The sequence below is a fragment of the Oncorhynchus keta genome, chromosome 28, assembly GCF_023373465.1.
Source record: "Oncorhynchus keta strain PuntledgeMale-10-30-2019 chromosome 28, Oket_V2, whole genome shotgun sequence".
NCBI classification, from domain to species: Eukaryota; Metazoa; Chordata; class Actinopteri; order Salmoniformes; family Salmonidae; genus Oncorhynchus; species Oncorhynchus keta.
Genome location: NC_068448.1, coordinates 30,494,396 through 30,510,250, shown reverse-complemented (window position 1 = coordinate 30,510,250; position 15,855 = coordinate 30,494,396). Strand labels below are relative to the sequence as shown.

The following is a 15,855-nucleotide window of genomic DNA, read 5'->3' as shown; positions in this document are numbered from 1 at the left end:
AATACATTCCATGTTTGCACAGCATCGCTTTGATTATTACAGATGGTTAACGTGTATAATAGCTACAGAAATTGAAAAAACGTTTGGTGTTCACACGTATATTTGTTTGATTTACAACTGCACAGGACCAAGAAGAAACTAATCAAAACTGAAATGGAGATTTTTCACTTTGAACTAAAAAGAATGGCCTGGACTAAATTATTCAACATTTAAATGAATTTGGTTAGAGACAATTATTCTTGTTTACTGTGTAATATATCTCAACTGTGGTAGGTTGCAGGTGTCTACATGGTAAAAATAGCTAATCAACCAGTTTTGAAATGGAAAATCTTAACATTCTGCTCCATTGCACTCCATTGTAAAGTGCAAGGGTGCCAATATATTTGACCACATCTGTAGCAGCAAGGACTTACGCAATAAGCTTTTGCTACTGTGCCCATGGAATTCTAGTGAAACATCAGTGTTGTGGTTTTACACAGTAATCTATGGACTCTATTTTTGTCTGGCGCTAAGGCTGCGCAAATGTCAACACACTTTAGTTGGAAATTTCCATATGTGAAAAAGTACCCCTTGTGCCAGGTTCTGCAATTTACCCGTCTAACATCAGATTACTTGCGCTGAGGTGGGAGGATGGCAATATTTGAGGTGTATCCTTAAAAACAAGTGGAAAATGGCAATTTCATTGAGTGCAAATACGGAGATTTGAAGGCCCAAAGTAGCTGTTTGTCACGGTCTTTTCAAACAGCTCTTACACTAAAAGGGCATTCTCATAATTTTCACAATTTCACAGTATTATTCCAACCTCATAATCAAATGGATTTATATCAATCAAATGTATTTATAAAGCCCTTCTTACATCAGCTGATGTCACAAAGTGCTGTACAGAAACCCAGCCTAAAACCCCAAGCAGCAAGCAATGTAAGTGTAGAAGCACGGTGGCTGGGAAAACTCCCTAGACAGGCCGGAACCTAGGAAGAAACCTAGAGAGGAACCAGGCTATGAGGGGTGGCCAGTCCTCTTCTGGCTGTGCCGGGTGGAGATTATAAAAGAATATGGCCAAGATGTTCAAATGTTAATAGATGACCAGCAGGGTCAAATAATAATAACCACAATGGTTGTAGAGGATGCAGCAGGTCAGCACCTCAGGAGTAAATGTCAGTTGGCTTTTCAAGGATGATCATTCAGAGTATCTCTACCGCTCCTGCTGTCTCTAGAGAGTTGAAAACAGCAGGTCTGGGACAAGGTAGCACGTCCGGCGAACAGGTCAGGGTTCCATAGCCGCAGGCAGAACAGTTGAAACTGGAGCAGCAGCACGGCCAGGTGGACTGGGGACAGCAAGGAGTCATCAGGCCAGGTAGTCCTGGGGCATGGTCCTCCGAGAGAGAGAGAGAGAGAGAGAGAGAGAGAGAGAGAGAGAGAAAGAGGGAGTGAGAAAGAGAATTAGAGAGAGCATACTTAAATTTGCACAGGACACCGGATAAGACAGGAGAAATACTCCAGATTTAACAGACTGACCCTATCCCCCCAACACATAAACTATTGCAGCATAAATACTGGAGGCTGAGACCGGAGGGGTCGGGAGACACTGTGGCCCCATCCGACGATACCCCCGGACAGGGCCAAACAAGCAGGATGTAACCCCACCCACTTTGCCAAAGCACAGCCCCCACACCACTAGAGGGATATCTTCAACCACCAACTTACTATCCTGAGACAAGGCCGAGTATAGCCCACGAAGATCTCCCCCATGGCACGAACCCAAGGGGGGGGGCACCAAACCGGACAGGAAGACCACGTCAGTGACTCAACCCACTCAAGTGGCGCACCCCTCCTAGGGACGGCAAGAAAGAGCACCAGTAATAAATAGGTAGGAGCAAGATAGATAGGTAGGAGCAAGCCCATGAAATGCTTTGTAGGTTAGCAATAAAACCTTGAAATCAGCCCTAGCCTTAACAGGAATGCAGCGTAGAGAGGCTAGCACTGGAGTAATATGATCACATTTTTTAGTCAAGGTTCTAGCAGCCGTGTTTAGCACTAACTAATGTCTATTTAGTGCTTTATCCTGGTAGCCGGAAAGTAGAGCATTGCAATAGTCTAACCTAGAAGTGATAAAAGCATGGATTACATTTTTTGGACAGAAAGTTTCTGATTTTTGCAAAGTTACTTAGATGGAAAAAAGCTGTCTTTGAAACAGCCTTGATATGTTCGTCAAACGAGAGATCAGGGATCATAGTGTGTAAATATATATAAAACACTCCACTGGGTCTTCAAGACTCACCAAAAGCAGGTCTTAGCAGTAACGTGGTTGGTTATGGCATGGATTTGGACAGTGGAACCGTAGCCTATCCAGCCGTGACTCATAGTGCCCATATGCACATGGAACAGAGAGATGTGCTTTTTGTGCATGTGAACCTTGTATTTAGAAACACTTTGTTTAATTTAATAAAAACCCAAGATTAGCCTGCCCTCCCCTCAATGAAGGCTGTTTTTTTGTCCTGCCAATGCATTCACAAAGTAGCCAAGTCTATCAAGAAAGGGTTTGGCTCGTGAGACCGCTTTTAAATAAATCTTAATCACCAAAGCTTTATTAAAAGATTACTTTTGGGAGCCGCAAATATCTAGCTGACATCCCCTTTTCGTATATGTAGTGTAGGCCTACATTGTTTCAGCCAGCTACTGTTATTATTTGTGATGTGCGTAAAACCCCCTCCAGTTAGGCTACATGTCCATATGTCCATCATGGAACGAGAGATGAGATGATGTCGATGACCCTCGTATTTAGAAACGTTTATGTTATTTCCTGTAAGAATAGCTTGTTTTCCGTTTCATTTGATTGAAAAACAAGCCCTCAGGAGCAGAGTTTAGGTCAATTCCATTTAAATTTCAGTCAATTCAGGTAGTACACCGGAATTCCAATTCCAATTCTCTTCCATGCTTTTCAATGAGGAAGATTTGGAATCGGAATTGGAATTTGGTTTTCTTTCTGAATTGGTTGGAATTTAAATGGTAATGACCCCAACCCTGCTCAGTGAGCTACCCTTAAAGCTGGTTCCACAGCAATGCGTTGAGTGTCTTTCTTGTCCTGGCTATGCATTAGCAAAATAGCCTATCCATAAAAGGTTTCCAAATGGTCTAATCGTGAGGCTTTTACAGTCATGCTTTTGCATTATTCACAATTCACATAGGCCTACCTGCATACTCCATTTCGCTTGTATCCATCCCCATTTCCAAAGTGCTCCTCTTGTCCGGTTACCAAAGACACGCTCCTCCAAACAAAATGATTCAGTCTTATAACGCCACAGTGGTGCATAGGCCTATATCTTGCTTATTGCGAATATGACTCACACATGCAATAGGCTACATAACATTTTAAGGGGAGCCTAGTATTTTTTTTATTTCAGGAGAATTGCGATACATCAAGACATGTATGCCCTATACTCATTGAAGCAATTACATCAATGTTGACTGCCAACTCTTCAAACATATTTAGCAAAAACTGTTTGTATTATTTGTTACTGTAACCTATGCTATGTATTTAATAAACATATAGTCCATACAATGGACTAGGACGAGGATATTCCGGCCCCCAGACGAATTGCAGTTGATGACAAAGCAAAGACCATCAATAACATACTGTAGGCTACAAAACTTGAGAAAACCGAATGCAGTATTAAGCCATGGAAGCCGCTGATTGGCCAGTGAATGGTCAAGCCTTCGTCACACCTACAACTTATTTGTTAATCAAAAACCCAGCCCTTTCACACCACCGCCACCTCTTGTGCCCATAATTCCCACTGTGAAAATAGCAAAAAATATTTCTGACGCACCCCCAGACCTATAGTGCTACTGCCAGCGCTAAGATTTACCATTGCGCTAGTTTTGGTAAGACAAGGCCCTTTGTCTCATACGTATTCCTGGTTTGACCCTCCTCCTTCATCTTCCTCTTCCTGTTTAGGTGTGCACTGTGGTTAATGATTCTGTGATGACCTGTCTAGCCCCGGGCATCATTTACACCAAGCACCAGGCGCCAGAGTCAGGCCTGCACCCCGACGAGTACGGTTTCATCCTGGATCACGTGGCCGCACTGCTCGTCCTCAATGGGACACCTTTCACCTACTACCCCAACCCCACCTTTGAAACACTAGGGAACTCTGGGATACTGGAGGTCAAGCCTGGCTCTCCCATTATCCTCAAAGTAAGTAGATTGTGTTCGTTTGATTTCATTTTCTGTTACTATTGTCAGTTGAGAGAAAGGAGAAAAAATCTCTAGAGATGAAGCATCTTGGGTATTAGCCCAAATCAAGAGAGGTCCTGTGAGACATAACCAGTACAAAGACAACTTCCCTACATGTCTACTTACAAATCCCTGAGCTGAGGATGGACTTACAAGTCAGGCTTGAAGACCCAGAAAAACACTTTATTGTGTGTGTGCTTTAGTCTGATAAAGATATTATTGTCCCCAAAAAATGTATTTTGAAAACTAACAACATGCTTCTTTTTAAAACAGGGAAAGAATCTGATTCCCCCTGCTCCGGGCAACACCCGCCTGAACTATAGTGTGATGATTGGTGAAACTCCCTGTCTGTTAACCGTCTCGGAGTCTCAGCTGCTCTGTGATTCGCCAGACCTGACCGGGGAGCAGAGAGTCCTGGTAAGACCAGATGTCCCGCCCACCATTTACTGTAATTTGAGCATTTTATGTCAACAATAGCTTTTTGTGAAGTATCCTTTATTGACATTGTCAAAACTGCTCTGGCCATAACCCAGTGCTGTTATTTCCCTAAATATATTTGCCATGTAGTTAATGCACTTTTATCTGTGCTATTTGGGAACATGTCTGACTCTGAGGGCTTTGTACATCCATAATCAATTCTATAATAGCTCTGGCTGTCTGGATGTTTTTTAACTTGAATGCTAATCCAACAAATGTAAAGGTCAAATGGGAAAGGGTCATCCTGCATTAAGCACTTATGATGATTACGGAGGCCTGCTGATACAAGCAATTTCCCATTTAATCTAACTATCTGTTGACTCCGCAGCTCGGAGCATTATCATCAATGCCAGACAGGACTACCTCTCTTTATTACAGGCACGTCTCAGCGCACAATGATTTCAGCTGTGGGCTTAAGCAGTAAAGGTGAAAAATAATCATCTTGGATTGATGAAATGCAATTCCTTTTTAAACAGTTTTATGGACAGACAACCGTTGTCGGAGCAGGTGATTTAATCGGCAGAGGGCAGTCTGGTCAATTTGATAACTGCAAGTGTCATACGCAGTTATCCATGTATTCTTATACAGTGCCAGCTGCCAAGACAATCACGGCACAGAATGATTAGAAGCAGGTAGATTTAGTCTGGAGTGTGGCAGCTTGTTTACTTTTTGTATCAAAGGCATCGTCCTGATCCTATGGTATTGACTTGACATTAACACGCCTGGACGAGGTAACTGGCTGTTGATTCAGTGAAACGCTCAGACTCAATTTCATCAGATCAATAGAGTCAGCTGTGGAGAGAAGGGTACGTTTACAAATCAAAGCTGAGATCAAAGAGAGGGGGAGAGAGGGAAGATAGAGAGAAGAGAGAGCAGTAGCGGTGATGGGTGAGGTGGAGTGATCTCCCTCCCAGGGGGAGGGAGGGATGGAGATGCATGGTATAGCGAGAAGGCTGGGCCAGCTGTGTTAATGACCTGACACACAGCACAGCAACAGTCAGACACACAGACAGACAGCAGAGTGGTATTCTCCCTGTTCCCTTCCATCCACGCCACTCAATAATTAAAGCACTCAGCAAGAGTGGAATGGGCGGGTAAAGGTGAAACTCGTTAGCCAAACCTGTTGGAGGCCATCAGTAATTGGCCTGAAGTTTAAAAAGGAGATGTTAGAAGGGGCTCCAATGAACCTGGGTCAAATCTAAAAACGTTCAACACGTATCTCTGAGTCTCTGCTACATACTGTAGTAATGAAACCCTTCGTATCACAGAGACACATTTTTCCATCTCTGCGTTTCTCCTCCAGATTGTGGTCGGTGGTCTGGAGTACTTCCCAGGCACCCTGCACATCTACTCCGACAGCACCCTCACCCTGCCGGCCATCATCGGGATCGGGGCGGGAGGAGGGGTGCTCCTCATCGCCATCATCGCCGTACTTATCGCCTACAAGAGGAAGACCCGGGACGCTGACCGCACCCTGAAACGCCTGCAGCTGCAGATGGACAACCTGGAGTCCAGAGTGGCCCTGGAGTGTAAAGAAGGTAGGAGCACTGGTCTTCCTACTCCTATTTCTCTCCTGTCCTTTTCACCATGACCACTAACAAACAGGTTTATGTGTATGTGTTCCACATACATGGCTGTCACTGAAATGACACCAGTGCACGCAGGTTATTTTGATATTCTCTTATCAGAGAGCTGTGTGTACTTTTGTAAGAGTAGTGACAAGGGTGCTATCAGAATTTGCTTGCTCTGAACAGTTTCTGTTACTGTGATGCTCCTGTAGTCGATATGTGACAACATGATACAAGTGAATCACTCCACATTCTTTACCGTATGCTTTCTCAGACGTTGACTCTGTACGAGGTAAAATAAGTATTACTCATGGCTGACTGTGTACAGTATGAGGATTATCAAAGCATCCAGACAGTGACTCAGAGATTTGTCTCCTCGGCTTCTGTCAACACAGCATTCGCTGAGCTGCAGACAGACATCCAGGAGCTGACCAATGACATGGACGGAGTGAAGATCCCCTTCCTGGAGTATCGCACCTACACCATGAGAGTCATGTTCCCCGGCATCGAGGAGCACCCCGTCCTCAAGGAGCTGGATGTAAGTGTAAGAGAACTACAGCGCCAGTTCCCTTCACTTCACTGCCTTGTGTTTCTATCTTCATTTGTCTTGGTAACTTAGAAGAGCTTTCATGAGGTTCACTTTTCTTGTACTGTAACTCACTGCCCAAAAAATAAGGAATATAAAAAGCGACAGATCCTGTTTCAAAATCCCCCAAGCTCAGTAGCCAGCAGTACTCCTCCTCTCTTAGTGCTGAGCTTCAGAGCAACCTCTTTTTTTTCCCTCTCAACCTCTTTTCTTTTTAATTAAAACCTGAGGCAGAATCAAAGCAGGAGCCCCACCAGGCCTCCGTAGACTACTCGTCTAGAGACTGCCGCAGAAATGTTTGGAAAATAGTGAAGTTTTTATCTGGTACTCCATGTAATACTCATACAACAAAAGATAAACCATTTTCTCTCCCCCTTTTTCTCTTACACTTTCCCCCTCTCTCTCCCTCTATCCCTCTCCCATCTTAACCCTTTGGACCTCCTTTTGTCTATTCCCACCTCTGTGTACACCACCCCCTTTGAAATTTGATTTGTGTACACCCCCATCCTCCTGTGTCCTGTCCCTCAGTCCCCGGCCAATGTGGAGAAAGCCCTGCGTCTGTTCAGCCAGCTGCTGCACAATAAGATGTTTCTGCTAACCTTCATCCACACCCTGGAAGCCCAGAGGTCCTTCTCCATGCGGGATCGCGGCAACGTGGCCTCTCTGCTCATGGCCGCACTGCAGGGCCGCATGGAGTACGCCACCATGGTGCTCAAACAGCTGCTGGCAGACCTCATCGAGAAGAACCTTGAGAACCGCAACCATCCCAAACTGCTGCTCCGACGGTGAGGCTACTTACCTGTAGAGAAACGGGCTGGGTGTTCTCTTCTCGCTCCCTCACTAACACCTCTACTCATGCTGTATGTGTACAGGACACGTGTTGTTGAAACTGACCGGTGTCTCATCTCTCCTGTAGGACAGAGTCTGTGGCAGAGAAGATGCTCACCAACTGGTTTACGTTTCTGCTGCATCGATTCCTCAAGGTAATTCTAATGGTGCTCCGATTTATTTCTAACTGAGGGTTAATGTAGGTTCAGAGAAGAGAGATTTAAGTACATAGCAGAAGATTTATGTTCGTGATTTATTCGAAAAATGTCTGTTTGTCTGAAACAATAGTAGGCCTAAAGCAACACTGTGGACTGTATTCTTTCTGTTCACGTTTTCATTTTTGAACCTGAAATTCTGTAAAATGATCTTTAATGACTATTATTAGTATAATCTGTGAGTTGTAATTATATTTTTGAGGTGGAGTTCTTTGGCTAATCATGGTCCTGGTGCTGTTAATTCTCACTCTGTGTGACCGCAGCACAGTTGAGTGCACACACAGCACGGCCACAGCATGAACCATATCGGGGAATCACTCCAGGGGCAGTTGTGGTCATTTTGTCTAACCACATCCACCAACCAAAATGGCCTTTCTGTGTTTTTCCTGCCCATATGCTGCTCCTGCTTTACTCTGGGGTTGGATCGAAATGGCCATTTGCGTTAAGGACACGAACATCAGGCCCACTGAGCGTTCATGCCTGAAATGCCTCTTGGAATGTAGCTATGGACAGCAGCCAAGTAAATTTAAGTTACATCAGTGCAGATGTTAAAGTGTTCTGGCCATATCCCCAGTCTCCCCAAGTAATTACCCTGAAATGTTTTCACAAGCCTTACTTAAACTTCTATTCAGAATTGACTTCTTTTCATATTCAGCTTGCATAGCAATATTCCTCTTTCTTAGCAAGGCTTATCACTGCGAAACATTTGTTTTAACACAAATATATCTTAACTGGGGGAGTTCAGTACCTTACGGTAGATGGGGGGGGGCAGATAGCCTAGTGGTTAGAGCATTGGGCTGGTAACTGAAAGGTTGCTAGAGCAAATCCCCGAGCTGACAAGGTAAGAATCTGCCGTTCTGCCCCTGAACAAGGCAGTTAACCCACTCTTCCTAAGCTGTCATTGTAAATAAGAATTTGTTCTTAACTGACTTAACTAGTTAAATAAAAAATAAAAATAAATGTTATTCGGGAAGGTAAGGGTTCTAGACTTGTTTAAAATAACAAATGTAATTTAATGTTAAGATTTCTAAAGTTCTGAGAACAAACAAAAAAACTTACTTAGCAACATAAACACATTTAGTGAAGAATAAATTATCTGAGGATTTAATCTAATTGGACATGGTCTGGAAAAATCTAGAAGTTTGACTGGTTTTCAACTGAGAAGAAATTCTGGAGAGTAACTTGAAATCTGAAGTTATGATGTTATTAAATATGACGTCAACTCAACTTTAAAGATTAAGACCACAGAAGAGCATGTCCTTGAAAACAGTACGGTAATACAGAAAATCCCTGACACATCCCAGCATGACCAATCAGTTTTACTGAATGCTGCTCATACTCTCATTGCCCTACTTACATTTGACAATTTGGGGTCGTTTGTGTGTTTGGGGTTTCCTTTGTTTGAGTATGGATTTGAATAATGCTCCATTTGCTCATTGACAGCAGGATTTGGAGGCCTGGTAGATTGTCCATTGTCCTCTGTGTGTCTGGGCTGGAAGGCCACTCTGTGCGAGCAGCTTGAGACTCAGGATGTCACGTTGTAATTAATTATGTCAAATTAATCAGCCTTAAGAACTAAATAATAGTGTTCTCAGTATCACTGGTTAGTAATCAAAAGCCTGTAAGTGGGTAATTGGTAACTTCCCCACTCTTCACTACGCTGTCTGAAAGGGATGTGATTGCCGATCCCTCTCCCCTTCTCCCAATCACTCCCTCTCTTCCGCTTCTACTCTTTCCCCCTCTGCCCCCCCCTCTCTCTCAGGAGTGTGCGGGCGAACCTCTGTTCATGCTGTACTGTGCCATCAAGCAGCAGATGGAGAAGGGGCCTATAGACTCCATCACAGGAGAGGCGCGCTACTCCCTCAGTGAGGACAAGCTCATCAGACAGCAGATTGACTACAAACAGCTGGTAAGGAAGGACCCTCCTCCACACACACACACAGCTCTCACACACCAGTTTCATGTTTCATTTGAGTGTGGCCCAACGGAGCCAACCCCCTCAGTCCCAGGACAGCAAGATGAATCCATGTACTGATTCTCTCTTAATGTGGTTTCAGAAGCAAAACAAACAGGAGGATGTTTAGCATGCTTTGCCATGGAAATCACCTGTCATGTTACTGAGGAAGTGATGTGGGCTGTGGCTCCCCCATTGGCTGTGGGATCCCAGTGTAGGCAGTGGTAGGCAGAGCTGGGGCTGTATGGGTGAGGGAGGTCTCTTGGAACGAACCCACTCATCACTCAATCACACAATGACCTGCTGCGGGCCAGTAATGATTCAAACAAATCAAGCATTTATTGTCTGCCCATAAAACAAACCTTCCCACCACATCGCTCTCTCTCCCCAACGAGGTCGGCCAAGCAGCACTGCCAGGAAATACTACACTTAAACAATTATTGATTTACTCACCGTCAGCAACCCATTGACTTCCACATAAAAGCGTCACACCCCACATTTGCGAATAAAAAATAGAAACAGCACAGGAATTCTCTAAATATGACCTCATATTAGTTATTTATATGGAACAATAACAATACTCTGACTTAGTAGGATACACTAGTAGCCCGTCCCACACCCACCCCTCCACTTCTCCATGAATCTGCATCCGAGGCCATTCTTCAATCGCGAGCACACTGCCTGGTAAAACACTTCAGCATCAACTCAGGACAGGTTCATCTCTACCTCCTTCAGAGGGATCGATAGAAGGAATGGCAGATGTCAGAGGAATTAGCCCTAAAGAGACAGATGCTCCCCGAGGAGCTGTCTATATCTCTGGCCCTGGGGAACCCAAGTAAAGGTCAACCCTATAGGACGGCTTTATGCCCCCTGGTTCCATATACCCTTAAATCACTCATAATCTGTACCACCTATGGATGATGGAGGCTCTGTTATTGATACATCTAGGGCCATCTGTGCACTCTATCGATAACTATCATTCATGGTTATCTCTTGTATCCCTTTAAATGGCATTAACCAAGACTGGCAACTTTACTGGGAAGTACTTCAGTATTTGATACTCTGATACTGTAAAGTTATCCTATGCACCATAGATACACAGATCGGATAGATATACAGTGCCTTCAGAAGGTATTTACACCCCTTGACTTTTTCCACTTTTTGTTGTTTATTTATTTTATTTTTTATTTATTTAACCTTTATTTAACCAGGTAGGCAAGTTGAGAACAAGTTTTCATTTACAATTGCGACCTGGCCAGGATAAAGCAAAGCAGTTCGACACATACAACGACACAGAGTTACACATGGAGTAAAACAAACATACAGTCAATAATACAGTATAAACAAGTCTATATGATGTGAGCAAATTAAGTGAGATAAGGGCGGTAAAGGGAAAAAAAAGGCCATGGTGGCGAAGTATATATAATATAGCAAGTAAAACACTGGAATGGTGGATTTGCAGTGGAAGAATGTGCAAAGAAGAAATAAAAATAATGGGGTGCAAAGGAGCAAAATAAATAAATAAAATAAAATAAATACAGTAGGGAAAGAGGTAGTTATTTGGGCTAAATTATAGGTGGGCTATGTACAGGTGCAGTAATCTGTGAGCTGCTCTGACAGCTGGTTCTTGTGTCACAGCCTGAATTTAAAATGGATTAAATTGAGATATATTGTCACTGGTCTACACATAATACCCCATAATGTCAAAGTGGAATTATGTTTATATATATATATATATATATATATATATATATATATATATATATATATATATATATATATATATATTTTTTTTTTTACAAATGAATAAAAAATGAAAAGCGGAAATGTCTTGAGTCAATAAGTAAAAGAAGGGCACCTATTGGTACATGTAGATGGATAAAAATGAAAAAGTAGACATTGGATATCCCTTTGGGCATGGTGACATTATTCATTACACTTTGGGTGGTGTATCAATACACCCAGTCACTACAAAGATACAGGCATCCATCCTAACTCAGTTGCCAGAGAGGAAGGAAAATGCTTAAGGATTTCACCATGAGGCCAATGATGGCATGGCTGTGATAGGAGAAAACTGAGGATGTATCAACAACATTGTAGTTACTCCACAATACTAACCTAATTAACAGAGGGAACTGGAAGCCTGTACAGAATATAAATATTCCAAAACATGCAACAAGGCACTAAAGTAATACTGCAAAAAATGTGGCAAAGCAATTCAGCATGTGTTATGTTTGGGGCAAATACAATACAATACTGAGTACCACTCTCCATATTTTCAAGCATAGTGGTGGCTGCATTATGTTATGGGTATGCTTGTAATCGTTAAGAACTGGAGTTTTTCAGGATAAAAAAGAAACGGAAGGGAGCTGAGCACAAATCCTGGTTCAGTCTGCTTTCCACCAGACACTGGGAAATTAATTCACCTTTCAGCAGGACAATAACCTAGTACACAAGGCCAAATCTACGCTGGAGTTGCTTACCAAGAAGACAGTGAATGTTCCTGAGTGGCCGAGTTACAGTTTTGACTGAAATTCACTAGGAAAATCTATGGCAAGACCTGAAAATGGTTCTCTAGCAATGATCAACATCCAATATGACAGAGGTTGAAGAATTTTGAAAATAATATTGGGTAAATGTTGCACAATCCAGGTGTGAAAAGCTCTTACACCCTTTTCAGACACATGGAATGTGCTGCCTTGAAAGCGTCTCGGCTACGGCGTGTCTGTAAGGGCACACTACAGCTTTTTAAATGCCAAACCGAAACCTTCTCTGGAGATAGTTTCGAAGCGCCACTGAACAGGCATTTTACTTGTCTGCAAAGGAATTACGCTTTTGAAGCGGGACTAATGTCCATCACAAGGCAACCAGAACTGTCAATCAAATAAACTGCCTGCGCACGGCCTGCATGTCTGCTGCCTCCACACACATCACTCTCTCCTAAAAAAATGTATTTTAAAGTTCATTAAATACCATGACATACCAACACATTTAGTCGAAAGAAAACACATCTAGCTACCCTACCATAAAAAACAGCATGTAAACAACACAACAGCACATCAGTCAGCAACGTTTGTTGTTGTCAGGGAAACAATACAGAACATTCTATGCCAGAATTCTACTGTATAAAAAATAAAATACTAATAATTGTCTGAAAGGTTATCAATTGTCGCTATCAGCACATTACTGTAGCGGCGTTACTGTAGCAGCGTTCTATATCTTTAAAGGGCATTAGAAACGTAGCCAGAAAGACTCACAGCTGTAATTGCGGTCAAACGTGCTTCTACAAACTGTTGACTCAGGGGTGTGAATACTTACACTACTGTTCAAAAGTTTGGGGTCACTTAGAAATGTCCTTGTTTTTGAAGAAAAGCACATTTTTTTGTCCATTAAAATAACATCAAAGTGATCAGAAATACAGTGTAGATATCGTTAATGTTGTAAATGACTATTATAGCTGGAAACGGCAGAATTTTTATGGAATATCTACATAGGCGTACAGAGGCCCATTATCAGCAACCATCACTCCTGTGTTCCAATGGCACGTTGTGCTAGCTAATCAAGGTTTATCATTTTAAAAGGCTAATTGATCATCAGAAAACCCTTTTCTAATTATATTATCACAGCTGAAAACGGATTAAAGAAGCAATAAAACTGGCCTTCTTTAGACTAGTTGAGTATCTGGTGCATCACCATTTGTGGGTTTGATTACAGGCTCAAAATGGCCAGAAACAAAGAACTTTCTTCTGAAACTCATCAGTCTATTTTTGTTTTAAGAAATGAAGGCTATTCCATGCGAGAAATTGCCAAGACACTGAAGATAGTCTAGAGAAGGCCAGTTTTCCTTCAAAAACAAGGACATTTGAATGTCCCCAAACCTTTGAATGGTAGTGTATGCAAATTAGATATTTTTGTATTTCCTTTTCAATAAATTTGTACTTTGTCATTATGGCGTATTGTGTGTAGATGGGTGATATTTTTTTAAATATTGCGTTGATTTTGCGTTGATTTTGAATTCAGGCTGTAACACAACAAAAAGTCAAGGGGTATGAATACTTTCTGAAGGCACTGAAGGCATCTTTTACCACCAAGGTGCCACAAATATTCCCTTGTCAGAACTTGCTTGGCCTTGGACCTCCTCAAATGATGAGGATTCTCCCATTCCTTGAGAATTCATGTAATTTGCTTTATAATTGGTTTTTAATCACAAATGCCCCACTTGTTAACTATTTCCAGTGCATGGCAAGAAGGAAATTGACTTTGCTAATGATCAGTGAGTGGCAGTGGTACAGATGTCTGTGGTACCCTGTGCCAGCTGCACACTGTGCTAATCACCTGATTATCGCACCCAGCCCACACCAAAGGTCTCCTCATGAATTTATATGGACTGGCAGCATGGTGTGTACATGCCCAGTATATAAATACATTAGAAGGACCCCTCTACTCTCTGGTCACTATCCTTTTTGGATGGATAGTACACCTTGGTTATTCCAAAAGGCAACGTAGGTCATTTGATGGCGTTTTCGTTCGTAGATTGTGTGAAAACATGAATCAATGCTTATCCAATAGTCAGGATTCCTCTAGCGAAACAGTGTTGAACACAGAAACCCTGTCAGGCCTACAGCATCATTTTTTATCGTCTGTCAACATGGCACACTAGTTTACAGAAAGACATTAGCCAGTAGACAATACGGAATCTATTATTTATGTCCACTATACAGTGACATGGTAAACCCTGCATAGAATTTGTATATGAACTCAGAAGACGGACTCGTTGTGACACCACTCCTCTATGCTAGTTAATCTGTCAATGCAAGTTGCAAATTAGGCTGAATGCATCTTCATTTGTTATAATGACAGTTTCCCAAATAGAGCCTGACTTCGCTATATTGTGACTGAGTGAGCTGTGAAGGGGTGCCAGAACTGTTAAAAAGATGTTATGTGGTTGCTCTCTATCCTCAATCTCCTCCTTTTAACTATGGTACATTGTGTCATATAAATCCTTGTTTGTAGTTAAATCAATGTCCTCTGTCAGTTTTATATTGACCTGAGGATGGCTCATAAATGTGTCCTCCAGATCGCTTTTATTCTTCGGTGATTGTCTTCAAACAGATGAAATCTTCATTATCGACAATGCAGTTAATATATCTGGGGGGACTATTGATAAAATTGCATATAAAGTGATTCATTTAAAAAAAAACATCAGAGGAAATTGCAGTCAAAACCTCTCTCTTTCTTTAAACAGATTGAACGGTACTTTAACGCCTAGTAAGTATTTTTTTAAACCTCCCGCTTTGGGATGGTTGTGTCAATGTGTAGTTCATACATGCATAATCTATGAGCAGAATTACTGTTTTACCTCAATGAGCCACAAAATCCCTAGTTTGTTTTCTGGAAGCTGTGCAGCGCCATTTTTGCTCCATTTTACCCCACGTGCACCAGCCCCCTGGTAATTTGAGTTTTAGCCAATGAGCTTGCCCCTCACCATTTGAGTGACAGCTAGCAAAAGGCCTGCCCAGCATTATCCAATGTGGTTGCAGGGCGGGTCCAAGTGGACACAGCAGAGAGAGATGGAGAGAGCAATAACGTGGTGCACATATCGGCTCATATCTGCTCATTTCGCCGACCACTTTCGGCTTGTGAGCGCTATTTTCAAAATGATTGTCTGAAGTTATACAAAGGTTTGACAGTGCATCATCCCTAGTACTGACGGCCCTATGGTTTCTCCCTCCCCAGACTCTGATGTGTATCCCTCCGGAGGGAGAGGCAGGCACGGAGGTCCCGGTGAAGGTGCTGAACTGTGATACGGTCACTCAGGTGAAGGACAAGCTGCTGGACGCTGTATACAAGGGCATCCCCTACTCCCAGAGACCCCAGGCTGACGACATGGACCTGGGTAAGAACCTTCGGAAAGTATTCAGACCCCTTGACTTTTTCCACATTTTGTAACATTACAGCCTTATTCTAAAATGGATTAAATTACATTTTTTGTC

At 42.6% G+C, this 15,855-nt stretch overlaps 1 protein-coding gene across 2 annotated transcripts in view; it reads left to right on the top strand.

Moving 5' to 3' along the window:
• LOC118361011 (plexin A3) overlaps positions 1–15,855 on the top strand; it is a 130,800-nt gene that overhangs the window by 112,403 nt on the left and 2,542 nt on the right. The window contains exons 18-25 of one of the 2 annotated variants that reach the window (XM_035740695.2): positions 3,956–4,195; positions 4,508–4,651; positions 6,015–6,249; positions 6,675–6,823; positions 7,394–7,650; positions 7,782–7,848; positions 9,671–9,817; positions 15,599–15,758. In XM_035740695.2, the coding sequence (XP_035596588.2) occupies positions 3,956–4,195; positions 4,508–4,651; positions 6,015–6,249; positions 6,675–6,823; positions 7,394–7,650; positions 7,782–7,848; positions 9,671–9,817; positions 15,599–15,758 (1,399 nt within the window). The remainder of the gene's footprint in view (positions 1–3,955; positions 4,196–4,507; positions 4,652–6,014; positions 6,250–6,674; positions 6,824–7,393; positions 7,651–7,781; positions 7,849–9,670; positions 9,818–15,598; positions 15,759–15,855) is intronic. The other variant, XM_035740696.2, reaches the window with a different exon arrangement.